Raw genomic sequence first — 27,181 nt, forward strand, 5'->3', positions numbered from 1 at the left:
AGCTATGGTTGTGCACTTACATTATTTGCTTTATCATATGGTGTTTGGTTTCTTAATGCAGACATCGTGGAAAAACGGAAACTCACGTAAAGTAAGCAAGGGTAAGTAAGCTTTTCTGGCAAGTCAGCCATATTTCTTGTAGAGAGCAGCAGTGGCGTAGTGGTTAAGAGCAGGTGCACTCTAATCTGGGGAACCGGGTTTGATTCCCTGCTCTGCCACTTGAGCTGTGGAGTCTGATCTGGGGAACTAGATTAACCTGTGCATTCCAACACGTGCCAGCTGGGTGACCTTGGGCTAGTCACAGTTCTTTGGATCTCTCTCAGCCCCACCTCCCTCACAGGGTATTTGTCGTGAGGGGGGGAGGGAAAGGAGATTGTAAGCCCCTTTGAGTCTCCTTACAAGAGAGAAAGGGGGGATATAAATCCAAATTCTTCATCTAGATTGGCTATTTAATTCTAAACAGAGAAACAGTTTTAGGATTACACTGCAAATTACATGAGGTGAACGCATTATTGTCACATTGTCCCAGTGTTCAACAGCTAACTGTGCTGCAGGGTTCTTATCCCAGGATCATGTCCTCCTGCTCCCCTTCTCCTGTGCAAGGTTTCTGTGTTTCCCCATACTTCTGTTACATACAACTGTCATCAGCTTTGGTTAAAGATCTGCAATGCCTAGTAGAGGCTTCCTTTACATTCCTATTTGGCAAGGTCTGTTGGCATCCACATCGGATCTTTATGGAATAATTATAGTAACATTTGTGACAAATGTAACTCCATATTTATTTAATCCAATCTGATTGCAACAAAGAAATTTAAAATAGTGGAATTGATGCAAATAATATCTGTAGTATTTGTAAATGTGTCTCTGTAAAATTATACCAGGCAGTACGTAGCTGAAATTCTATCTTTCGAACTAAAATAAAATCTCTTCTTCTTTTGTGTTGTTCTGCATAAGATTTGATACTGTCCAGAGAACCTTTGTTCAAATAGTTAACTTTAACTATTTAATAAATGAAAATTGAAAATTTGTATATGTAATTTTTTGTTCCCCTCAATTTTTTTTAATTTTTTTATTCACAGAACTAAAAGAAATTGTTTTTGTCATCCAAAGCCAAAGGAATTCTTTTCATTCGAAGAGAGCGAATGACCTAAAACAAAATATTTTAAAACAGGCTGCCGCTCTTGGGAAGGTATGAATAGATATAGTGGTAAATCCGATTATTGTTTCTATGTAAAACTTCACATTTGAGAAATATAAGGTATACATTGAGGGTCTTCCTCCATTTTATAATTCTTTAGAAGATGGTTCTTACCCATTTCACTTGTTGGCCTCCCTTCCAGAGCATTAAAAAGAAGAGAATGTAACACTTATTTTTTAGAAAGGTAACTGGAGTTGATCCAAGAAATTATAAGCAGTAAAGGCACTTCATTCCTCCTTCCATCGGACAGCTTTTCATACTTCTTAGAAGGAGAAGGTTGCGCACTTAGGTGATAAAAAGTGTACAATAAATAGGCAGCAAGGCTCCCTGGAAACTGCTTCAGAGAGCTAATGGCATTAGTCTTACAGCAAAATGAAACAGAAGTTCGGTGGCACCTTAAGACTTACAACATTTAGCCCAGCATGAACATTTGTGATTCAGAACTCACTTCTTCAGATGGTATGAGTAGAAAATTTTTTTCCACATTTTTCTAACTAGAATTAATAAGGGGCATTGGTGTGAATTCCATCTCAAATCTTTTAGGTGTGATTCTCTGTAGAAGTGGTAGAAACCAGTTAAATATAATGGACTGTGAGAGAGGTTAGAGGTTCCGGCCTCTCTAACTTATGACGTTATGGCATTTGTGTTAACAAAAAGGTATGAGTAGTGTGAGTACCACTGCTTTCTGGGACATCCCCCTCCCCAATTGCCAAATGTTTTAATGTTCATGGTGTCATGAACAAATTCCACAGCCAGGAGTGGCCAATCTGAACTCTCAGTGAGCAAGTACGTGTGTGTGTGTTTAAGCTAGGATGCATAAGTTATTTCAATAAATCTTTATTTTATTTAAAAATATCCTTGCTTGGGAATAACTGTTTACTGCTGGATTTGAACTCTCAAGGTCTGGAGCCTTGCCCCTGGATCTGATTGACCTGGGGACCTGTGGTCTAGCATTACAAATGCTATCTTGTATTTAAGCCCCGCCTCCCCACTTACCTTAGTTCAGCCAGCGACCCAGCCAGGCTGCTTTTTCAGCCGGCTGCTCTAAAGTAAGTGAATGGGTCAGGGGGCGGGCACCATTTTGCCCCGGGCGCCATTTCCTCCCACTATGCCCTTGCCTCACAAACCCTTCAAGTATTAATGAGAATCTTCAATCAAGAAGCATTCAACTGAACTGTGCCTTTCCTGATTGGGTGTAGAAGGCTTTGCTTACCATACGATCCTATCCTCCCTGGAACTTTGTGCCACTTCTCTGCCACTTAAATACAGGCCCCACGGCCTACCCGCTCTTCCCCTCCCCCCCCCCTGCTGTCTCTCCCCCCCCCTTACCTTAGTTTAGCCGGCTGCAAAGAGCAGCCTGGCTGGGTCACCACCTAGCCCCACGGCCCGGCCCCACCAGGCTGCTCTGGGCTGCAGGGTCTGGCTGGTGGGGTGGGGCCGGGCAGGGGTGCCCAACAGTGGCCTCCACTGGGCCCGGCAGCAACTTCTGCTGGGCTTGGTGAGCCGGGGCAAGGGGGAGGGATGTGGGGGGCGATTTTCCATTCCCCACATAAGATCCCAATGGCACGCACCCCCTGGGGAGTGGCGCCCCCTGCCCTATGGCAGCTATGCAACTGTTGGTGTGTATTGTCGGCTTTCATCGCCGGGATCATTAAAGTTGCTTCGGTTGGGGAGGAGTCAGAGTTTTAGTTAGCATTTTCCTGACGCTGCTTTCTGTATTCGTGGTTGGTATCTTTTCAGAGGATCTGATGTTGGGAAAGCAAGGTTTGCCAACATCAGATCCTCTGAAGATGCCAGCCACAGATGCAGGCGAAACGTCAGGAGAGAATGCTGCTAGAACACGGCCATACAGCCCGGAAACCACACAGCACCCAAATGTTGTGAGGTGATTCCTATTCTGTATACTCATAATCCTAACCTGATTTCGTGCTTTGTGCTTATGACATTTCCCTGTGCATGGTTTTAAGTGGGAGAAAAGCTTAGCAAAAATATAATAATACAAAGGTTTAGAGATGTTCTGTTCCTGAATGTCAGTGTTAGATAGGTGTCCCACCCTACATGTTAAGAATAAGATGCTTTTATAGGTGTATTTAGAAGGTGAACGGGCAGCTCAATCCAGATCCCTGGGCAGCTGGAGACAGGGCCACTGCAGTTCTGCCTCGCCACCTCCAGAGGGCTTTCTGGTGGAGCGGGGAGGGAGGACAACCCCATAAACCTCCTCATTGCAGGAAATCCCCTCCATAGGGCCCAGTGGACTTCCAAGACTCAGGCCACTATGCACCTCCCCACAAATCCAGGCCTCTTAAATGCCCTGCCACACTCCTGCTGTGCCAGCATTGCTCATGGTGGCACGGGAGCTTTTTGGAGGGGTGCAATGGCTTCCCGCCAGCATTGACCCCTCCGGTAGGGTAAGTGCCTCAGGGAGAGCAAATCCACCACCGCAGCCCTGCGCTGCCTCCGCAGGATGATTCCCCCCACCCAATCTGGATCGAGCGGTTAGTTCTTTCAGTTGGAACCCAAATCCAGTGTTTAATTGTTTTATTGGTTGAAAAATAATGTGTTTGTGATTGGTGGGATATGCAGCCCTGTTACTAAGAGGAAGGTCCCTTTTAGAGTTTTGCGGAGGAGAATGAGGAATTGGGAATTGAGAAGTGACAGCTGGGAAAAGAAAGAGCAGTGAGATTAGGCAGGCTGAAAGAAAAGAAGAGTTTATGTTAAAAGTTAGTATAAACCAGAAACGGTTACAGTGAACCATTTAGAGCAGGGGTAGGGAACCTGCAGCTCGAGAGCCGCATGCGGCTCTTCTGCCCTTGCACTGCGGCTCCACGAGCTGAGCCACTGGCTTCATCCTTGCCTGCCCTACAGGCAGGAGGGCGGGCGCACCAACTGCCTGCAGACGGCTGGGCTGCGCCGCAGGCTTCCCCTCTCACCCACCCCGTTGGAGTGGGGTGGGCACTTTCCCGGCGGACGGCAAGGCTGAGCCACTGGCTTCATCCTTGCCCGCCCTGTGGCCGGGCGCACCAATTGCCTGTGGCCGGCTGGGCAGTGCCATGGGCTTCCCCTCTTGCCCACCCCATTCGAGCGGGGCGGGTGCTTTCCCAGCGGCCCCATCCTTGCCCGCCCTGCAGTGTTATACAGTGTTATCTTTATTTTAAATGTCAAAAATTATTTGCGGCTCCAAGTGTTTTCTTTTCCTGTGGAAAATGGGTCCAAATGGCTCTTTGAGTGTTAAAGGTTCCCTACCCCTGATTTAGAGTGTTGAGAGCTGTCAGAATTAGTTGAGAATCAAGGGTACACAACCCTTTTGGCCTGAGTGCTGGAAAAGGCTCTCAAGCATTTACCAGATTCCACCAAATGAAAGAGGAGAACGGAGGTGAGAGTTGCAGTGGATATTCTGTGGTTTTGTTTTAATAATGAATTGCTTTGGTTTGGAATAGCTTTCTAATCTCTCACGCTTATTTCCCACTTACCCAGTTCTGGGCAGGAAACGATTTGTCTCCAGGCTGCCACTTCTATGAGCTTTGGTCAAGCTGATGCTGCATTTTGAGATGTTCAGTTCAGAGAAAATCTCGGAGAGGTGTCAGCAGAAAAGAGGCAGAGGTAGCTTGTAGGATAGCGATCTGCTATGTACACAAAAACAGGTGCTAGCAGAGTGGGAAACTGCTGGCCATTTCATCACAGCAGATCTACCTTAAAAGCACCGCTGAGAAATATGGCCCCCAGAAAGTAAATTTCTTTGAATTATTTGTAAGCCATGTCTACATGTATCAAACTCAAACTGGCTTATTATAAAACATGGGCAACATGCTTCCGTGTTAATGAGTCAGAATTTTGAATATTCTTTGCTGCTTATTAATTCACAGTTTTAAAGTCCAGTTATTAAAAGCTTGATTGTTATGTGAATTACAAAGTATCTAGGAGGGGGTTGTATGTGTGGGGTCTTCTAGTTTGGCCCTTTATTGCCCATTACTGCTATAGTGAACAGAGGCAGGACTGAGTTTATTCCAAGTTTTAAAAACGTCCATTCTAAGATGGATATTGGAAAGTTTCAACAAAATGTGGGTCCAACTGAAATACCTTAATGGCATTTCAGACTGTGATCCTAGTTACCTGTCACAAGGTTTTTCTTGTTGTAGCAGAAAAATAATATCAGACTAGAAATCCTATGTGTTAGTGATGCACAGAACAACTATGGGATCCAAATACTTGTGATGTGCAGGCAGACGCTCTGTTTGACAGCTACAGAAATGACAGCTCATCTTTGACAGAGCCACTGTGCTTGAATTTTGTGCCCTGGCCTAGAGATTTGGGTGGAAGGGAATGTTAATTTGGGGATCAATAGGGGAAGCATCTAATCTGGAGAAAGAGATTGCAGGCAGGCAGCGGATGAGTTTTTTCAGCTTTTATCACAAAATCTGCTCTTTAAATGTCACCATGCATTTACTGTCTCACCTAAGTTAATAATTTAACATTTACTAGGTTACCACTAGATGTCAGTATTATGTACTTTGTTAAAATGTAATTTTTTTGCTTTGCAATTTTTGTACAAATTCTATGCAAATGGTTCTGGAGCATCAGTTATCCCAAAATGAAGATGTATTAAGTATAATAGCAGAATTTGCTTATGTCTGCTGTGTTCTGTGATTAACATTGTAATGACTGCCTGTTTTATACACATATATGTTGCATTTCTATTTGTCTTAAGAAATTCAGCATGGCATAAATGTTTCTCCTCTCCACAGCTTAGTCTCCCAGCAGCTTTGTGACTTGGGTACAAGTGAGTCTGACTGTTAACATTCATGTCAGAATGGAGATCTGAACCCCTTTCCTCAGGTGCTCACTAAAGGCATCTGGTACACTAAAGTGGATGCAAGTAGCAGGATTGTACAATATTAATTTAGTAGGTCTGCCCTCTCCTCAACTACTTGTTTGCCTTTGCAGGTTCTCATTGTTACTGTCTCTGGGAGGAAAACTTTGTCATGCCAGTTGTAGTCTGAGAAGCTTATGGTGTCTATTCAGGGTTTGTTTGTTTTTTCCTATTAACTATCTTAAAATAAGATTGGTACTCTGACCAATTGGTCAGATACTGTCAAGTGACAACCTATTCCCAAAAATTTCATGAAGAGAGTCAGTTTTATGTAGTGATTTAGTGTTGGCATAGGACAGTGGTGGCGAACCTTTGGCACTCCAGATGTTATGGACTACAATTCCCATCAGCCTCTGCCAGCATGTCCAATTGGCTATGCTGGCAGGGGCTGATGGGAATTGTAGTCCATAACATCTGGAGTGCCAAAGGTTCGCCACCACTGGCATAGGATCTGGGAGACCCCAGTCAAATACTCTCTGTGCTGTGAACCTTTCTAGGTTGTTACCCAAAGTAGACCCAGAGAGAGGGGAATTAGCTGTGAAAGGATCCAGGAAGGTAAACAGGGGATCTTTTGTTTAGCTATATGGAGGTTTTATTCTAGAGCAGTATTCCCAAAGGAACAGGGACCAACCGATTCAATGATAGATATATTTACTAGTAGTCGAGCATACTCTATTAGGAGGAAACCAAAACAACAAACCTTTAAGACTACGAATAAACCACCTTTTCTTTCCCAATGCCCACACATACGCACACTGTGAGGATAGAGTAGGGAAGAGAGAGAAGAGACAAGGAGAAGAAAGAGAGAACACTTGAATAGGTGATGCTGTATGATCCAAGCATGGCAGGAAGTGGAATATTGCTGAAAGTCTGTGTAGCAGAAGACCAAGGCAGCAGAGAGATGGAGGGAGAAGAGGGGCCTGTGAAGCAGTTGCAGATGTATTGAGGTAGTGAGAAAGCCTGACTCACTTCCCACCAGCTTGGAATTATATTGTATGGGGAAGGGTCCCTTAGCTAGACGTCAGAGCCTACTTTCTCATGGTTGGGATTAGTCCAAGATATGAAATTTGATTTTGACTGGGCAATCGAAGGTAGCTGCCATCAAAATCTGGCAGGGAGGTTAGGAGGAAAATACATGACATTCCAAGGTGGGACAATTGTTGAATGGATTTAGTGTATTGATAAAGGAGAGGGTGTGAATAATGGGTGTGATGGATCATCCTGCGTGGATCGGATGTTAATGTCCTTATCAATGGGCTGGGTTGGTTTGGTGATACTTGAGGGTTCCCCTACTTTCATTTTACTTTGATGGCCAACAATTCTGCTGTGTAGATGCCAACTTATTCTTTTTGTTTTATGAGGTATTTTGGTAGCTAGGACAGGTGTGGTGGCTACTTGCCCTCTTGGTCTTTCAGCAGTACAGACAGTTTAACCCAGTGGTTCTCAACCTGGGGATCAGGACCCCCTTGGGGGGTCGAATGACCCTTTCACAGGGGTCGGCTAAGACTCCCTTCATCAGTGTTCTCCATCTGTAAAATGGATAAATGTTAGGGTTGGGGGTCACCACAACATGAGGAACTGTATTAAAGGGTCGCGGCATTAGGAAGGTTGAGAACCACTGGTTTAACCCTCCCTGAGGGAATGTTGTTGAGAATAGAGTCGATTCCTGACAGTAATCCCTTCAAAGCATATTTAGCTTGTTCGGTTTTCATGAGTATGGTACATATTGTGATACTTCGGCCACAGTAAAGGATAACTGTAAAAAAAATTTTTAAAGGCTGAACCCATATGAAAAAGTTAGTGAGTTCGTATCTGCTTTTTAAATTATTTTCTTCACTTCCATGATTGCCTTTAATTTGAAATGTGTGCTTTGCTTTTTGAGTCGGATGCATGGACATTTGGGTATGACAAAGGATCAGGTTCAAAATGCCTTGATGAGGCATGTCTTGGAGCAGAGCTGTGACATGTGATCCTGCTCACTCTCCCGTCATATTGGAAAAAATACATGGAGACCCTTGTTGAGTTGCCAATGGATCAAAGGCTAGAAAATGCATAATAAAGTGGCATGCCAATCATACGAACGTTAATAGCGTTTGCAGTCTCTTGAAAATACAAGAAGATCACAACCTTTCTGGCTTCATGTTGAAAAGCAGATGATTTTTCAGAAAAGTCATGCCAACAATTTTCTCTCCATTTTCTGTTCATGCATTATTTTCTTTACCATTGTTTGAGATGAAGACAGAATACTAAGGCTTTAGAGAGGCAGATGTTTGCATCCTTGGGCTATGGGAACCTGTAAGTATTACATGTTGATTCATAACTAAATATAACAGATTGCTATATTACTTTCTAACAGATTAATGCTTCTGAAATCTCTAATGGGGATGATATTGTTGGATAAGCAGGCAACTATTAGTGAGATTATAATTTTTATTACTTAGAAGTAATTCGGTCAGTATAGCGCTGGGGCTAGATTTCAGAAACCAGGGTTCACATCTTGTTCAGCCTTTTAGTTGCTTGTGGGTAAATCTCTACAAAAGCCTACCTGAAAAGGTTGTTCTGAAATTGAAATGTCAGCCTGGACACCATGCAGGAAATGAAATATTATGTATGTAATAGTGATTTAGGGGAAGGGGGAAACTAATGACAAATATTAAAAACTACTGCAAGCGATGTCCAGTATAGGAACAAGTATGTCAGGTTAATGTTTCCTTTGAGTTAGATTTTATGATCTGTCCTACTAAGCTTTCCAGTTTTGGTTTATTATGTTGCCAAAAGCATAATTATGTGTTATTTTATATAGTTTCCATCTGTCTTCCTAGTAGCTTGTTGATTTTTTTCTGCGAGCCAATTTTCATTGCAATTGGTTCCCATTTATTTGGGTTTGAAGCAGTATTTTAAAAAGAGATCCTATTTCCAGCTAGTATTTGGAGATGTTAATTGATATAAACAGCGTAGTTTAATAGAGGAGGAAAAAATATGAGGCAAAAATTGTACTTCTAAAAGCATCTGTTTACTGAGAGGGAACGTCTTTTATTTAAATGATAAATAATGTATTGCCCATGTGACACACTGAAATAAATTAGAGTGGCGCAAGTCTCTACAGTCATCTTCTGCATCTTTTACACTTGTGCAAGGTTCCCCAAGGATCATGTCCCACAGGGCACAGTCCACAGAAATGGTGTCCTGCATAGGTTCCTTGGAAACAAGTGGGAACTTCCTGTTCAAGAGAAGAATTTCCCCAATTCATGTTTTGCTAGTCTCTCTTATCTATTACTGTTCACACATTTTAAGAAGTGAACTACTCATAGAGTAATTGATGAGTATGATTTATAATTTTAAGGAACATGAGACTAGTATGTGAGTGGGCAGATTCTCTTTGCAGAAGGAATACTGGCACAGTGGTCTGTGAAAGCCACTGCAGTATTCCAGTCACATGACACATGCACCAGTCACGTGACTAATGTTGAATCAGACTTTTGGGCTGTCAATGTCAGTATTGTCTCCTGGCTGACAGTGGCTCTCCAGGGACTCTGGTAGAGGCATTTCCATCACCTACTGACTGATCCTTTTCTCTAGGCCCTCCAGATGTTCATGGACTACAAATCCCATTAGCCCCTGCCAGCATGGCTCCAGTGATTGAACCTGGGAACTTCTGCATGCAAAGCAGATGCTGTACTATTCAGCCACTCCCTGCCCCGATCCAGTTTGTCAGGCTAGTTATGGACCAGAATGCCTTTGGTCACCTTAATGGATGGTCTTTACATAAGGGAAGATGAGGGACTGTAATCCTGTTGATCCTTCTGTATCTCTTACTGACTTTTAGCCCCACCAGCTGTGTTATCCTGATGGAATATATGACAGATTTAGGAGCTGGACACAACATTCTCTATTGGGTCTGCTCCTAGCTGGGCTGATTCTAGTAGGTGTAGTTGATTCACAGTAGTTCTCTCCTCATGTTATAAATTATATTGGCTTCCCAAGCTATCAGTTTTGTCTCCCTTGCTCTTCAATATCTACCTGCAGGAAACCTCTGTGTAAGATTGTCCAGGGCTTGGAAGTGAGATTCACCAATATGCAAGTGGCAGTTCTATAGCTCCTCTACGTTTACATTTATGTGCACTGCAATTGCGATTGAAGGCCAGTTATCAGCACTACCAACCAGCATTATCTCTGTTACTGCGATGTAGTTTCCATTTGTTCACTCTTAGTCTTCTTAACTCCAGCAGTCAGGCAGTAGCTCATGACCTCTTCCAAATTACCAGGAGATTTGAGTAGAGAGATATAAAGCTGGGTGTCATCAGGAGCAGCGGCGTAGTGGTTAAGAGCAGGTGCATTCTAATCTGGAGGAACCGGGTTTGATTCCCTGCTCTGCCGCTTGAGCTGTGAAGGCTTATCTGGGGAGCTGGGTGACCTTGGCTAGTCACAGTTCTTCTGAGCTCTCTCAGCCCCACCTACCTCATAGGGTGTTTGTTGTGAGGGGGGAAGGGAAAGGAGATTGTAAGCCCCTTTGAGTCTCCTACAGGAGAGAAAAGGGGGATATAAATCCAAACTCTTCTTCTTCTTCTTCTTCTTCTTCTTCTTCTTCTTCTTCTTCTTCTTCTTCTTCTTCTTCTTCTTCTTCTTCTTCTTCTTCTTCTTCTTCTTCTTCTTCATATGCCTATTGATCATACCCAGTTTCCAAACTACAGATAATTTCTGCTATGGTTTTATTTACAGAGATTTTGAGAGGTATTGATTGGATTTTAAGAACAAATGTAGATTGCGTTAGATGTATCGTAGCACTTTTTGAAACATTAAAGACTGGACCAAAAAATCTCTTAAAATAACAGCTGATTTTGTCATCTTGTGCTGCACACCAGCAACATTGTTCTTATCATTTCATTAATTCCTTTAAAAGCCAGTGCAATTTGTCATGGCCTTTGAAGACACAGTGCTGCTGCATTTATGCCAGGGTTGTAGACTTGCCACTATGTTGTGCAATAATCGGTTTTATGGGCAGAATTACCATTGAGGTACAACTGCTGTTTGGTACTTTGGATGTCCTATTCAGCACTTGTATCTCTCAGAGATATTTTGGTTGTAAACAATATATCAGCATCACTAACCACTACCAACCAATGTATAGATATATTGTTTATAGCCAAAATATCTCTGAGAGAGAGAGAGAGAGAGAGAGAGAGAGAGAGAGAGAGAGAGAGAGAGAGAGAGATAGTGTGGTAGCCATTCTTATATTAGACCACATACATCCCTCGGTGATTGTTATTTTGCATCACTCCCATTGTAGCTGGAATTGATTGGACACTTTACAAGCCATTTGTGTAGCTGGATTTCTGGTGGGCTGAGAGTGAAATAGCTTCCAGAAGAGGGATTGCATTATAATCTTCTTTGTTACATGAAGTCGGCATTATGCATTTCGGTAGGTGTACAGAGAAAATGCATTATAATTTCAGATTTGGGCTTTGGGAGGGAATTTCTAACTCGTGATTGTTTATTTTAGGTAGGAAATCACAGCTCTACCAAATCCATGTGGTTTCCGAGCTGGGGCATTTTACACGAGGAATGTATATGAGAGTCTGGGGCAGGATTTATAAAGTTAACGTACCCCACCAGACTGAACTCCATCTCTCCCTCTGCACCCAAAGACCTGAATTTTCACAGATTGAGCAAAGGGGTTTGACTTTTACAGACCCCAAAGTAGGTGACTTTCTGCACAGCCACACTTTTACTCTACAAATGGTGGTCAAAACAGCAGCTTAGCAGGACATTTTCTGGCTGACCTAACCCTGAAACTGAAAACACAAAATACAAAAAAAACACAAACTAACAGGAGGGGGACAGCAAAAACTCCAGATTTTGCAATTCCTCCTCAGGCTCCATTTTCCTAGCTACTTTGATTGCATTTGCACTTTCCTTATTCTTTATAGGGACTTTTCGAGTGAGCAGTGGGCTGAAAAGGCAACTTTTCAACCAAATTTACACCCAAAATTGCATTGGAGGAGTAGGATTTCGTCCAATAAAGAATCCTCAAATTTCAAACACTAGTCCGGGGCCAAATTCCTATTGGCTCCTGAGCTAGATGCCCCAGCCTCTATTTGTCCAGTCATAGTACACAGAACAAAGAGGTCTTCCCACAAAGAATGAGGGAAAGGGAACTCGGTGGTACTTTGCAGCTTTGTGTAAAGGGTTCTCTCACCGGTGCTGATGGTAAGGGCAGCCGGCCAACCTTTTGGAGTACATATCTCCATTGTGCCCGGCGATGGGCTGAAGCTTCATCGGCGGAGACTTCATTCGATGATGAGGTTCCGCTCCATGGAAGCAGGAGGGGATGGGATGAATAGATATAACCTGTGCTCAAGGAAGTGTCATTCCCTGCCACTGGCGGTGGCCTCTGAGCTTAAGATGTCTGAATAAACGGTCTTTTCACCAAAGAGCCTTTATTTCTGCTTCTATGGAATCTTACATTGTGGCAGGAATCCTAAATTCATCTATATCCCTAGTGCAGTGACCTCTGGTGTTCTCGCATGGAGAGGTTGAATATTACTATGAAGGTGCGGTAGCCCCCAAAGAGGGCTCCACCTTCCTTCTGGATCTGAGGAACCGGGCGGAGAACGGGTCTTCGCTGGTGACTCTTTCCGCCCTCGTGACAGCACGAAGTCTTTATCCGGCTGGAACGAGGGACGCGACGCATCGCACCACATGGGGACTCTTTACATGAGTCGCTTTGCTGTCTGGTGGATCGGTTTCCGCGGATCGATCTCTACCCGCTGTGATGGATTACAAACCCAGATGCAACCTGTCATGGAGGAGACGGCCTGACCACCTTTCATGCGGCAAACCCAGGAGTCCATTGAATCCATTCCGGACTCGGGTGATTTTGGTGATGCTCCTAAAGAACCGCGCATTGGGTCCGTCCGGCGACACTGGACTAAAACTCTGATTGGAGGGGTGTCAGGATTGCCTTCCATCGTGGACTTCTGATCCTGGTCAGCGGCTGCACCTGATGGTGCCCCGGGAGCCACCGTGGCTACTGCGGTTCCGGCGTCTCGCTTCCAGACGACGAAGAGTCCGGAAAGCCTGCACTCCCAGCCGATCTGTCTCCTCTCCCCATTGAAAGAAAACTGGGATGAGAAGGGCTTCATCAGATGCCTAAGAAGCATGGACCTGAACGAAGCTATGGAGGAGGAACGGGTAACAGTTGCAGCAAGAGCCAAAACTCCGCAGAGGACCGAACATAACGCGAAGCTAGTTCCAACTCGAAGTTGGACCGTACAAAGATGCGCCTCCAACGGTATTGGCTGGCGCGAGAACCTGTCAGTCCACATGATAAGGTCCTGGGAAATACTCCAGACTGGTTTACAGCGTAACGCCGCTTCAGGCCCCGCGACGCAGCGCGAGCTTTACTGCAGCTATTAAACGGGATTTAACTACAAATTGGAACGGACGCAGAAAAGCAGCTCCCAAAAGTATTAATTCGGTGATGCATTGACCCGCGAAGCGGAGAGAGAGCTACTGGCAAGCAGAGGGAACTGAGGAGGCAGCAGACCAGGAAGCCCCAAGTTGGAGTCTATGCTGTTACTGATACTGCCGCCAGAGGGGCAACGGGTTGTCCTGCCACCTTAAAACGCCAGCCGCACCGTGGATGATATCGCATCTCCGCCCCTGTGCAACCGCGTCTTCAACCTGCTCAATTCCGCAACCGGCCGCCTGCCGCCTAAGAGCCGCGGGAAAGGGTTACTATAGGCCCCTCGGATACCTGCCCGCTTTGATGGGACCGTCAAGCTTCCCTACTACGGTAACTCATGCCCAAAGCATGGAGTGACTATGATGATTTATACCGTCTGGATAATTTGCCATGACATCGGCTCAGTCCTGATGGGGCAGCAGCCGCACTGGTTTGTGACCCTTTGGATTTGCAAGATGAAGATTCTCGTGACGCCCGTGATTCCTCCAAGCCTTTAAGAGCCGCCGCTTTCCAAGATCTCGGCGTCAAAATGAGGCTATCCGCATCCATCAAAACTATCCAGCAGGGCAACCGCCCGCTTGCAGAATTTGCCTGAATTTCGCGGCGCGCTGCTGCTCGACTCTCCTGAGTGGCCTGAACGCGCATGAAATGCTTAATACTTCTCAGATGCTGACGGCAAGCTCGGCGCGGAAACGTTTTTAACTGGTTCCTTCGCGACTGTTGCTGGGATTGATCCAGTTAAATCCCAGGTATGCCTCGCTCATAAGCCCAGCCTTCACCAGACACTTCACCTCTGATACTGCCGACTGATTGTGCCTTACCGCGTGAGGACCAGGCCATTCTAGCCAACTGTCCAAGAAACAAAACCAACCGCTTCCAGTCACGCCGCGACCCCATCTGCCAAGCCACCACGTTAGTCGGCCTCCTCCGACGGTTTCTCTAAGGCGTACAATCAAGGCACTCCAGAGGAGGGGAAGCAGTTGTTTGCCTTCTTCAGCCCTACGGATATGGGTCCCAATTCTGACGCCGTGGAGCGAAGGCAGCCCCATACTGTCCGCCGCTTCTGGCCAACCCCGCCAAACATACTCGCGATTATAGCGCCTCGCCCTTGTGATTCTGGCTGCCCATTGCTTAGTCGCGTCCCCAGGTGGCAGAGGAGCTTAGGTCTGCTGACCAACTCTGGCTAAGCCCCATACCATTCACCTAAATGGACGCAGCCCTCGAACGAAGGACCGCCCAGTTCAAACACAACCGTTCTCCTCCGCGCCACCATTGGGAGAAAATTAGTTTTATTTTGCTTCTGGTACAAACACTCCATAGTTTTGGGCATGCCATGGTTATTGTTAAGCATGAACCAAAGTTCATCGGAAAGAACGGATCTTAGAATTCACTGACCCTCCTGGCGGTGAACATACGAATTGGGAACTCAACCTCTCCTGACACCCTCCCTGGCTTCATCAGCAATGTTCCTGATTCTATTGGCATCCCAATCGGCGCATCAAGATCTAGCCAGAGCTCTTTCAGAGCAAGAATGCATCAGTTGCCACCCCAGAGACACTGACTGCAAAATCAAGTATACAGCCAGGGGCTGAATCCGCCCAAAGCAGAATCTAACAAGAGTGAGTCCTAATGGGAGGGAGAAGGAACTTCTGCCTTTGACAAGAACCTCGCCAAGGGTTCATAATGGGCGGGCTACCAAACACACACACACACGCTGCTCCCCGCTTTTGTTTGTAAAGAAAGATGTGGCTCTTTACGGGCTTTGCATTAGATTATCGTAGTGTCTCAATGCAGTCTCCCTGTCCAATAAATATCCTTTGCTCTTTGATCATGACCTTTAGATGCACTGGGCAAAGGGCTTATCTTTATTTCAAATTAGACTTGAGAGAAGCTACTACAGGGTCAGAATTGCTGAAGGCTATAAACACTTGACCGCGCTAATACAAAGTTTGACAGTTTGAATACTTAATAATGCCATTCGGTTAAGTGGGGCCCCCGGGCTTTTATGGCCCTATCAAATCTAAGTTCCATGATTTATTGTACAAGGGAGTTGTGGTATACTGATGACGCTTTAATTTTATTCACAAACCATAGAAGAGCATTGGTTCGAAGTATTGAAAACGCTTTGCTCAACTCTCTTTGCCAAATCGCAAATGTGTTGTTCTTAATTGAAGACCTCCATTGGACTATTTGGGTTACCGGATCCAGGCTTAAAAATGGATCCTGCTAAAATTGACGCTGTCCCAATGGTCGCCCCCCACCAACCGCAAAGAACTCCAATCTTTCTTGGGTTTTTGCTAATTTCATCGTGGACTTTATACCCCACCCGCTGAGCTGACTCTCCTCTCACAGACTCCTCTTTACGCACTAAGGGTAAGATCCACTCTCGTCCGCCGCCCGGCCCTTCTGGTCTCGAGAATGTCAAGCAGCCTTTCAGCTCTTTAAGTCTGCTTACCAATTTAACTCCATCCTAAAGCACCCTGACCCAGATCTCCCGGGCTTGTGGTTCACGGGATGCCTCGACAAAGCTTGGGGCAGCCCTGTTGCGCAGAAAAAAAAATAAAGATGGTAGGCTGGTTCCAGGCTATTTATCAAAGAAATTGCGCTGAACTCAACTGGACTGTGGGAGGATAAAGAGACTGCGGCCATCAAAGTAGCACTCTCCACTTGGCGCCATTCGGCTGAGGGGGCTAAACACCCTTTCAGGTTTGGTCGATCACAAAACCTGGTCATTTTTTCCACCCCTCAAGATAAACCAGAAAACAACTCACAATGATTTCTTTTCTCTCGCTTTTTCTTTCACAGTCCATTTTTCCTAGAAAACCAATAACTGGCTGACGCCATTTCGCCACTTACCCGAGGTGGAGCTGCTCTTACTGACATTCCATGCACTGTTCTCCTCTCCCAGTTGGGACTGGCTGTCACCTCGATCTCAGATCGCCCATCTTCACCACCCATTCCCAGTCTCGCTCTCCTTTCCCAAGGAACTCTCGAGGCGGGCTGCACGAGCTTCCAGCAGAGGAAGGTGATTCCCACTGGCGCTTTGGAGAATTAGGTTTTGGCGGAGGGGGGGAGTTCTTCTTCTTCTTCTTCTTCTTCTTCTTCTTCTTCTTCTTCTTCTTCATATGCCTATTGATCATACCCAGTTTCCACACTACAGATAATTTCTGCTAAGGGTTTTACATAGAGATTTTTGAGAGGTATTGATTGATTTTAAGAACAAATGTAGAGATTGTTAGATGTATCGAGCACTTTGAAACACAAAGACTGACCAAAATCTCTTAAATAACAGCTGGATTTTGTCATCTTGTGCGACACCAGCAACATTGTTTCAAGTAGGACACATTAATTCCTGTGCCAGTGCACTGTCATGGCCTTTGAAGACACAGTGCTGCTGTATATTTATGCCAGGGGTTGCAGATGACTTGCCACTATGTTGTGCACAATTTGTTTTATGGGCAGAATTGGCCATTGAGTGGTACAACTGCTGTTTTGGTACTTTGGATGTCCTGTCTGTACTGTATCTCAGAGATATTTTGGCTATAAACAATATATCAGCACTACCAACCACTACCAACCAATATATATATATATTGTTTATAGCCAAAATATCTCTGAGAGAGAGAGAGAGAGAGAGAGAGAGAGAGAGAGAGAGAGAGAGAGAGAGAGAGAGATAGTGTGGTAGTCATTCTTTATATTAGAATCACAACAGTACATCCCCGTATTGTGTTATTTGCATCACCATTGTAGCTGAATTGATTGGACACTTTTATGGGCTGTGTAAGTTATTTGTGTAGCTGATTTCTGTGGGCTGAGAGTGAAATAGTTTGCAGAGGGATTGCATTATAATTCTCTTACATGTAACATGCAGTTTATGTATTATGCATTTTCAGTAGGGGTGTGCACAGAGAAAAAAATGCATTATAATTTCAGATTTGGGCTTTGGGAGGGGAATTTAACTGTGATTGCTTATTTTTAGGTAGGAAATCACTGGTTTGGAATTCAAATCCATGTGGTTTCCGGAGTTTGGGGGCATTAATATTAATGAGGAATGTATATGAGAGTCTGGGACAGTGATTTATAAAGTTAACGGCACCAAATTTGCACTGAACTCCATCTTCCCTGCAATCTAAAGACCTCCTGAATTTTCAAGCAGATTGAGCAAAGGGGTTTGATTTTACAGACCCCAAAGTAGGTGACTTTCTGCACAGCCACACTTTACTCTGCTAAAATGGTGGTCAAACAGCAGCTTAGCAGGACATTTTCTGGCTGACCCTAACCCTGAAAACTGAAAAAACACTAAAAAATACAAAAAACACAAACGAACAGGAGGGGTGGACAGCAAAACTCAGATTTTGCACCAGGCTCCATTTTCCCTAGCTACGCCTTTGATTGTATTTGCACTTTCCTTATTCTTTATAGGGGACTTTTCGAGGAGCAGTGGGCTGAAAAGGCAACTTTTCAACCAAATTACACCAAAATTGCATTGGAGTGAGTGATTTCTGTCCAATAAAGAATCCTCAAATTTCAAACAATTGGGTCCGGGGGCCAAATTCTATTGGCCCCTGAGCTAGATGCCCCCAGCTCTCTATTTGTCCAGTCATAGTACATACACAGAACAAAAGAGGTCTTCCCCCACAAAGAATGGAGGGAAAGGGAACTGTGGTACTTTGCAGCTTGTCTCCAAAAGTGATTAGCTGAAAACATTCTACACGCCTTCTTTGTAAGGATTTGATTGGAAGGGAGAACGACAGTTGCTCAGGAAATCAGAAGAATCAAAAAAATTCAAGAACATATTGTGGATTGTTTCTAGATAGGGCTTTAGCAATACCGAAGAGTCTTGGCTTTGTGTTATCATTCTGGGAAATAATATAAATGACCCAAACTGGCTGTTTCCATGTATATTTTTGGTTGGGAATTTCATGACCAACTCCATAATAATTAGATGCATTTGTGTTGTGCATCTGCTCTTTTCATATCATCCATTGTTCACCAGGCTTTTCAAGAAACTGGCAAAGGAACCTCAAACAGAGGTGTAGCTCCAAGGGGGCGGCGGGGGGGTGTTGCGTGACGCACCAGGGGCGTGTGCCTGTGGGGGTGTGGTGAGGGCATCCGGGGAGCATTCCGGGGCGTGGTGGGGGCGTTGCGGGGTGAGGGCGGAGGACGCACCCGTGCACTGGGCACTTTTCCCCCTTGCTACACCTCTGCTCTCAAACACTGATGCCCCAAAAATCTTGTTGGTCTCTAAGGTGCTACTAGACTTGAATTTGGGTGATGATATTTTCACAAGCAAATGCACAAGAAACCAAAATGTATCAGGGAGAATCTATTTATATGAAATTTGAAGAAAGAACTTATTTCTTATCTGTCTTTCTGTTTAGGAAAACTTACAATAAAGATAGTAAAATCAGCTACACTTCTATTTGTGTTTTGTGTCCTAGGCTTTGAAAACACATTTTGACTTTGGCAGCTTGGGCTTAGTCTCATACTCTATTATCTCTTCAGAATAATTTATCATTGGATTAAAGCCAAGTGACCAAAAGTATAAAATGATTGGATCACTATAAATTCTACTTATTGCTTGGTATTTGCTGCAGGCTGTGTAGACAATTTGGCAGCATGCCTGTAATTATGTTGTTCATTTAAATTCAGATTATAATTTGAAGAACTAAATGTATTTCTGTTTTGCTGGTTTTTAATATGCAGTCCATTGTCGGAACTATACTCTATTGGAATTCTGTCTCTACCGAAAAAGCACAGAGCTGATAACCTTATATAGTTTTCACGGATGTAAGACTTTCATATATTAAAGCCCAGCAAGTTGCAAAATTTGATATATAATATTTAGCATACTTTAATTTATTAGAACAGATATTATTCCATTCATGCAAGGGAACTTCTGTTTCCCCTTATTCTGCTTCTCATTCAGTATGGAATCATTAATGTAATTGTATCCTTTGCATTTTGTACAATGTGATGAAAAACATCCAAAAATGTCACACACACACACCTCCCTCCCCTTCCTTTCCTTTCCCCTCTTTTCTTCTGTCCTCCGTAACATCTAAGAGGAGACCTGCTATTCATTCCACCTGAGGTGCCATCTTATGTGTTCTTAACGGATTTTAAATTTTGTAGGGTCTGTAGACTGTATTTATATGATAGATAGGTAACCATTGTGAGTCCACTTGTGGGGAAAGCAGGATATAAATCCAATATAACTAAGCTAAAACTAAATGAAAGATCTGGGAAATGGAAAGAAGGCAGGTTTTTTTTAAAAAATGTTTATATTTCCTGTGTACCCAGAGAAGGCTTAGTGTTACATTGATCCAGTGGCGGTCACATGTCCCCGGGTGCCACTCGTGATCATGTGAGGGGGACACAAAATCGCCCCCCACACAACTCCGCCGATGCATCCCCACCACCACCCAGCTCAACTTACGGCAGCCCGACTCCCTATGGCACTTAAGCCCCCACCATCCTCCTGCTCTGGCCCGGTGGAACTTTTCTGCTCTCAGCACCGGCTTGGCAGCCTCCATGCCCTCCTCTTCCCTCCTCTAGCACTGCTGGTCACTCCATGCTGTACAGCGTTAGAGGTGGGAGGAGGCAGGTGCGGAGGCCACCGGCCTGGTCCCAGGAGCAGGGAAAGTTTGCAGGAGGCCGGTGGGGGCTCAAGTTCTGCTCCCTGCCCAGGCTGGACTCCCGCCCCCCTGGCAGCTTATAGGGAGCCGGGCTGCTGCAAGTGGGGCCAGGAAGGGGAGCGTGGGGGATAAGTGGGGCTGGGCGTGGGGGGACGCCAGGGGTCAGGAAATGGCCCCAGGCACCATTTTCTGCTAGCATGCCTCTGCATTAATTTGTTAAATGTTTAGCTCTTTGCAATATAATTTTAGATATCAATGTTGATGCTTTCCAAATAACCTCTGGCAGACCATTTCATGGTATAGGGACAGGATGAAAAATCCTGGGGTTGAGCAGAGGCAGAACAGAGGAACTCCCTCAAAGAGTGATGATGGTGTTGATCCTTGGAGGAGATTGTTTCAGATACGTAGATCCCAGGCCAAGAAGGACTTTAAGATAAGAACCACCTAATTGAATTGAACATTCAAGTAATCAGAACACACTGCAAATGCTTCAAGATTGGTGCTTATATACATAGCAACTAAGTCACGTAAACAGCCCAGCAGCTTCATTTTGTGCTAACTGAAGCTTCTACGTACTCTTCAAGGGCAGCCCCAAGAAGAGTGTAATAATTTTGCCTGGAGCTTACAAAAAAGGTGGATCAGAGTACCTAGATGAGCAAAATCTTTTAAAGTGAGGGCACTTTCTGAGCCAGAAGTATTTTAAACAAAGCATTTTAATCAATAGTTGCACCCTGTTTTTCCATAAATAAGTTGGGTGCAAGAGCATTTCCAGATTTAACTAATGATAATGTTGTGCCCTCAATAATATCACTTTTCCTAATTCTTGGTCAACGTAATGCACCTACTATGCTGAAACTATGCCAACTTGACCACATAAGTTCTTTGAATGTGTGGATATCAAAGAACTCATTTAAGTCACTTTGCACTCTTACTGAGGAGGAGCAAGAGAGAATAATAATAAATACATAAATATGCCAACTGCATTACAGATAGCAAAATTTTCTTCCAGAAAATATATTGAAATACAAAAGCAATCAGATAATGTTTCAGCAACTGAAATCCTAGGCATCATAATAGCAAAACAGAAAGGAAGATTTGTGATGCCAAGTGTGTAAATGACAATATGCACCATACAGTGCATATTGTCTCTTATTAACCTGAGGTTGTGTACCTTCCTTCCCCTTTTGCTCACTATGATGGAGTGTATAAATGAGGCATACAGCCATGCCCAGGTTTCCATCAGTTCTTTTCAAAGAAAATCAAAGCATTCATTGGAAGCTTTCGCTCATGTTGTTTTCCATTTTTGTTCTTTAAAAGATTGCTAAGAAACATGTCCTTCTATACTTGCAGGGAAATGTTTGGCAGAGAGCCATGCTTGCATGCCCTCTCAGCTATAAATAGATATTTTTCTTTCATTGATTATAATGAAAATTTTCCACTGATAATGGAAGTAATTGATATTTTTTATGAGAGGAAACAAAAGTGTACATGATTGATAGGATTGCTAATGAAATAAATGGAATAAATATCCCAGTTTAAAAACTGTTGAAAGGTACGTACATGGAACTTTCTGTTTCTCTAATGTGAATATAGAATTCATACATCAGTTAAAAACACACACATTGCTGACAGAGTGGTTGTGGGTTTGTTTTTTTTACTTTTATTAAATGTATTGTCAACCAACTGAAGCTTTTTTCCAATTTAAACCTTTAATTTATCTTGTTTGGAGCTGTCCTCAGAGAGCCTGTGCATTAATTTCCACTGTCCCATCTCACCAGTTACCCTGACAATAACTGTCTGTCTAATATTAAATCTTCCACTTGATTTATTGAAATAAAAAGGAAAATCATCACTTACTAGCAGCAGATGATTTTGTGTGTATGTAAAGATGGTACACCGTGGCTAAGGGTTAGGGTCTTGGAGGTCACAGATTTATTTATTTCATTTATACTTGACCTTTGTCCCCAGTAGGAACTCAAAGCAACTGATGTTGTTCTTCCTTTGTCCATTTTAATCTCAGACCAACCCTGGAAGCAGTGGTGGGATTCAGCTGGTTCGACCCGGTTAAGCCAAGCTGGGAAGCGCTGGGGGTGTGTGTGGTGTGTGTGTGTGTGTGTGTGTGTGTGTGCGCGTGCGTGCGTGCGTGCTTGTGTGTGTGTGTGTGTGTGTGTGTGGAGCAGAGGGCTTTGGCTAGGCTTGACTCTCTTCCCAGCCCTGGGCTCCTGGGGCATGGAGGAGACTTGCCAAGTCGGGAAACACTGGAGTGAGTGTGTGTGTGTGTGTGTGTGTGTGTGTGTGTGTGTGTAGCAGAGGGCTCTGGCTCGACTCAGCTCTCCTCTCCGCCCCGAGGTGGAAGTGGGGGGGCAGTGTGAGAAGGTGGGGGAGAGCAGTCAGCCAGGGGGGTTGGGGTGGAAAATTGGGGGGGGCCGCACCAGTTGTTAAAATATTTGAATCCCACCACTGCCTGGAAGGTGAGGCTGTATATATGTGATTAGCACAAGATCACCCAGCAAGCTTCCACAGGTTTGGTGAAGTTTGGTTCAGGGGGTGCAATGTTATGGACCCTCAAAGGGGTAGCCCCCATCTCCTATTAGCTCCCATTGGAAATGAGAGATGGGGGCACCCCTTTTGGGGGTTCATAAACTTGGGGCCCCTGAACCAAATTTCACCAAACCTGGGTGGTATCATCCAGAGAGTCTCCTGAAGATACCCAGCAAGTTTGGTGCCACTAGCTTAAAAATGTGCCCGCTACAGGCCGAAAACCATAAAAACACCAAAAAAAATTCAAAGGGACCCAAATGTTTTCAGATTTTTTTTTTTGGAAAATCCAAAAATATATGGGTTTATTGAATCAGATATTTGGTTTTGGGCTTTAACAATGATTTTAAAGCCAAATAAAGCCGGATTCAAATTTTACTGATTTTTTTCAGTATTTCTCAAGCTTAGTAAGCACTATGTAGTACAGTTTGCACAGTAAGGAGAGACAAATCCATATTTTCTGTCAAGGCTCCCTGTTTGTGCTGTTCCTCCTCTTTCCTGGCCATGCAGCCCACCTCTGAGAGAGCTGCAACGGACTTTTGGGTTCAGCTCAGAACTTGAGAGCCACTGTCCTAATGCAGGATGATTACGCTGCAATTTCAGGCTTCCAGCAAGGCTTTTAAACAGATTGCACAGACTTCTTCTAATGTTCATAGTTAGTTTTTCATCCATTCGAAATGTGTGGTTAGCACAGTCCTTGGGCTACACACCCAGCAAAGTTCTGAAACAGTATTTAAATTTTGGAACATTCCATAAATATCCTCAGCATGTGCCTTTTAATCAACCAAGGCTCATGGGAAAATACAGATTTGGATAGTCCTGATATTTTAGCTCTGTTTTCCCCAGTATTTTCTGTATGTTAGAAAATGGATTCTGAATAGCCATTCATTATACACTCAAAGGTACTTTTTTTCGCCAGCAGAAAGAGGAATAGAATGAAAATACTTGGGACTGTTCACAGCTACATTCTTTTTTACTTGACAAAAGCTTTTCCGTCATTGCTGCTGTTGTACAACTGATTTGACCTTTTTGCATTTTTGGCTTTGATGTCTGTCGGAAGAACCTTCTGAAAGGACCACTTGAATAAAAACACATTATGCACATTTCCAGCTTTACTGCTGTGACAATATTATCTAAACAACCAAAAAGGCATTTATTGGTGTTGATATAGTATAGCCGAGCTTAGTCCGTGTGGACTTACTGGATAGACTCTTACGTCGGGCAAAACCTACATTGCAGAAAATCAACACACTTTCACATAATTGGCTGTTATTGAACCAGACTGTAGACCAACATAATCACAATACAGTGGAACCTCGGTTTTCGTTGGTAATCCGTCCGAAAAGAATCGATGAAAACCGAGGCAAACTTTTCCATAGGAATCAATGCAAATCCAATTAATCTGTTCTAGGCACTCCAAAAAACATACCAAAACCACATTTTTGGTGAATAAACATAGTGCTTAATGCTGAAAACAGAAATGAACAATAACACTAGGACCAGCTTCAGAGCCAGTGGACCAATGTCGCACCAGAAAGCTGTCCAAAGAGGTCTGTTTTTGACGCCTCTTTAAGATTTGTCTGAAATGGGGCAAGACATTGTCATTAAACAAGTTGAGGACACGGCCTGCAACAGCTTTGTCCGGGTGATTTTTCTCCACAAACCCCTGCACCTTACTGCAAATCAATGAAAACTGAGGCAAATCGATGAAAACCGAGACAATTTTTTCACTGAAAAAATCGATGAAAACCGAAACTGATGAAAACCGAAGGCAATGAAAACCAAGTTTCCACTGTATGTATGCTTGTTTGTGAGTATACTCTCCCCAGTGCTTCACAGGAATCCTCCAGTAACCACTAACTTCAGTGGACCCAGGCTGTATAGAGTTAGTTGGAAGCAATATGTGTGGGATTATGTTGTAATTGGATGCTGTTATAAGCAATATGGATCAGCTTGGTCTTGTTCAGCTTCTTAATATATTGAACAAAACCATTTTGACATACCTAATGAAATTTCATTAGAGATTTCATTAGGGTTGCTTTATAGGTCGAATGCCAAAGAATCAGCTTAAATGCAGAAAACAAAACCATAAGGCTGCTGATTTTTCAGAAACAAATGGAAGAAAATGAGTTTGAATTGAACTTATATTCATGTACAGGTGTTCACAATTGTTTAACTCTATTCCATCTACTATTTTACTTCCAATCAGAGGTGTAGTTCCGGGGGGGGTGGGTACGACGCACTGGGCCCGCGCCCCTGTGGGGGTGTGGCGAGGGTGTGTGTGGGTGTTCTGGGATGGGAAGGGGGCGTTCCAGGGCGGAGGACGCACCGGTGCACTGGGCACTTTTCCCCCTTGCTACGCCTCTGCTTCCAATTGTCTTCTTTAATTGGAATGTGTTATTCTTGAAAATATATGAATTACATATTAATTCAACCAAGACTTCTGTGATACCGAGTTCCAAGAATGGTTGTTTGGGACCAGCAACTGATACATGTTTGTGCTTTAAGAATGACTTTTATCTGCAGTCTGCATTTTAGGTACACTCTATTGTCAATACCTTGGATATGGAATAAAACGAAATGAGTTATAAAAAAAAAGCCTTGTTTGACAACAAACTTTCTCATGTTAAGTCCATACTTGTTTCATTGCAGTAAGACTAGATCGCCTAACCATATTGTTCTCACAAGAACTGTTGTTAAAAATATACTAATAACTTTGATTATGCATCACTTGTACGTTTGAAAGGGTTCTTCAGAAATAGGGGTAACAAAGTAGAAAAGCTAAAACCAAAATTGACCCATCGTCTGTGGGTTATAGAAATGCTTTTGTTTTTTTTCTTAAAGGAAACACCTACAGTCCTGCTTATTCATCTGTTGGAAAGGCATGAGGGTGCATGGACCATTCTGCCACTAATGCATGAGTAAGTGTGCAGCCCCGATGTTGTTATGGAGTAGTGCTTTTAGCTCACGTCCCATTATTCTCTTGTTTTTCTGAGCCCAGGTTTGCCGGTTCTGTCCCAGTGCCCTGCCTATGTATGTCCAATTTTTCTCACACAGTTTTTTCCCCCTAAGAATTGGATCTTGTTTGGAAGGAGAAGGGAGTGAGTTTTTAACAGCCGTATAACTTCTATCTCTTCGAGAAATCTGCGAATGTGTTTTAAGGGGTCTATTCTAATCAGATGATTAAGGTTGGATTTGTGCACTTTTCTTTTAAAGGCACTTTTCTATAGAGTGGTGGGTACTGTGACATGATACTGTGATTGCTTTTGTGATGTCTTTGCATGCATTAATTGTTCTAAGGCTGTATTCTGCAAGGAAATGGAAAAAGATATTGCACGAAAGATTCATAATCTTTGGTGTTTCATGTGTCCACTTTTAGCGGCATAGCTAAGGGCAGTTCATATAACAAGAAACTGTCCTTGGTTGCAAAGTGCATTTGTTAGCAGTGATACGTTGCCATGGAGCCAAGAGGGTTTTCTGATCAATCCATCAGGTTGCCACATTAGTTGGTAGCTTGTGATGAAGGGAGTAACTCTTTCTTTACCTGGGCTAATAAATAGTCTGGCCACACAGTGTGAGAGTGATGGCTGCTTGGCCTCACAGCCAGCTGCGTTACATTTTCCATGTTCCTTCTGGTTGCTTGAATAAGCCTTTCAATTAGTATATTTAAAAATCCTTTATTCTTTCATCTAAGATACTCATTTCCTTCCTAAACAATAAATCAGACTCTTTCTTCCGTCAGCTTTTCTGCTTCATACAGCAGAAACTCCTCATGGATTTTTTTCTGTGAAGAAGATACAAGAATACATATTGTAAGACTGCTGGAAACACTTAGAAGATATGACAAATCTAAGGTGAAAAATAGTCATTGGTTATTTATGTCGGATGTATACTTTGAGGACTTTTCAAACAACTGAGATGCTGTAGATCCATAGTTAGACCTCCCAATGTTTTCTCCCCACTTAAAAGTACTAAATTGATTGGGGAAACTGCATGGGGGAGGGTTTTGGTTTTTTTAATCTATTCTCTTGAGTCATCTAAATCAGCTTTTGTTCCCAGGAGTGATTTGCTCCCAGTTTTCCTTCCCATTTTCTTTCCATTCTTTCACCTTACATACTGAAGCCTTCAGGAAGTTATGCACCGGTGGAGTCCTTTACTGTGGAGTCCAGTTGTTGACTTTCACTGACCTTTATGGTTTGGGCCAACATACCTTAGGGACTGTGCCGCTGCTTTCTAAAGTTAGATGGCTAGCAACTTGAGAGAAGGCTGTCTGGGTTGTGGTGCCAAAATTATAGGATTCCTTCCCCAGGGATATCCACCTGTCCCCTTCTTTCACTAATTTCTACCTGCTGTTCTCTGAATAACCCTCCCCCTTTCCTGTCTTTTAACTGATAGGGATATAAATTTTGTAAATAAACAAAATGGTCAGTGATGTTTCTCTGAAAAATGTTCATGTGGAGCATGATGTTTGATTT

The 27,181-nt window shown here is 43.6% G+C and overlaps 1 protein-coding gene across 1 annotated transcript in view; it reads left to right on the forward strand.

The window, feature by feature from the left end:
• B3GLCT (beta 3-glucosyltransferase) overlaps positions 1–27,181 on the forward strand; it is an 81,175-nt gene that overhangs the window by 19,286 nt on the left and 34,708 nt on the right. The window contains exons 3-6 of the mRNA XM_048494044.1: positions 62–101; positions 1,080–1,189; positions 25,551–25,627; positions 26,449–26,560. Coding sequence (XP_048350001.1) covers positions 62–101; positions 1,080–1,189; positions 25,551–25,627; positions 26,449–26,560 — 339 coding nt within the window. The remainder of the gene's footprint in view (positions 1–61; positions 102–1,079; positions 1,190–25,550; positions 25,628–26,448; positions 26,561–27,181) is intronic.

Source organism: Sphaerodactylus townsendi, linkage group LG04, assembly GCF_021028975.2.
Source record: "Sphaerodactylus townsendi isolate TG3544 linkage group LG04, MPM_Stown_v2.3, whole genome shotgun sequence".
In the NCBI taxonomy this organism is placed as follows: domain Eukaryota; kingdom Metazoa; phylum Chordata; class Lepidosauria; order Squamata; family Sphaerodactylidae; genus Sphaerodactylus; species Sphaerodactylus townsendi.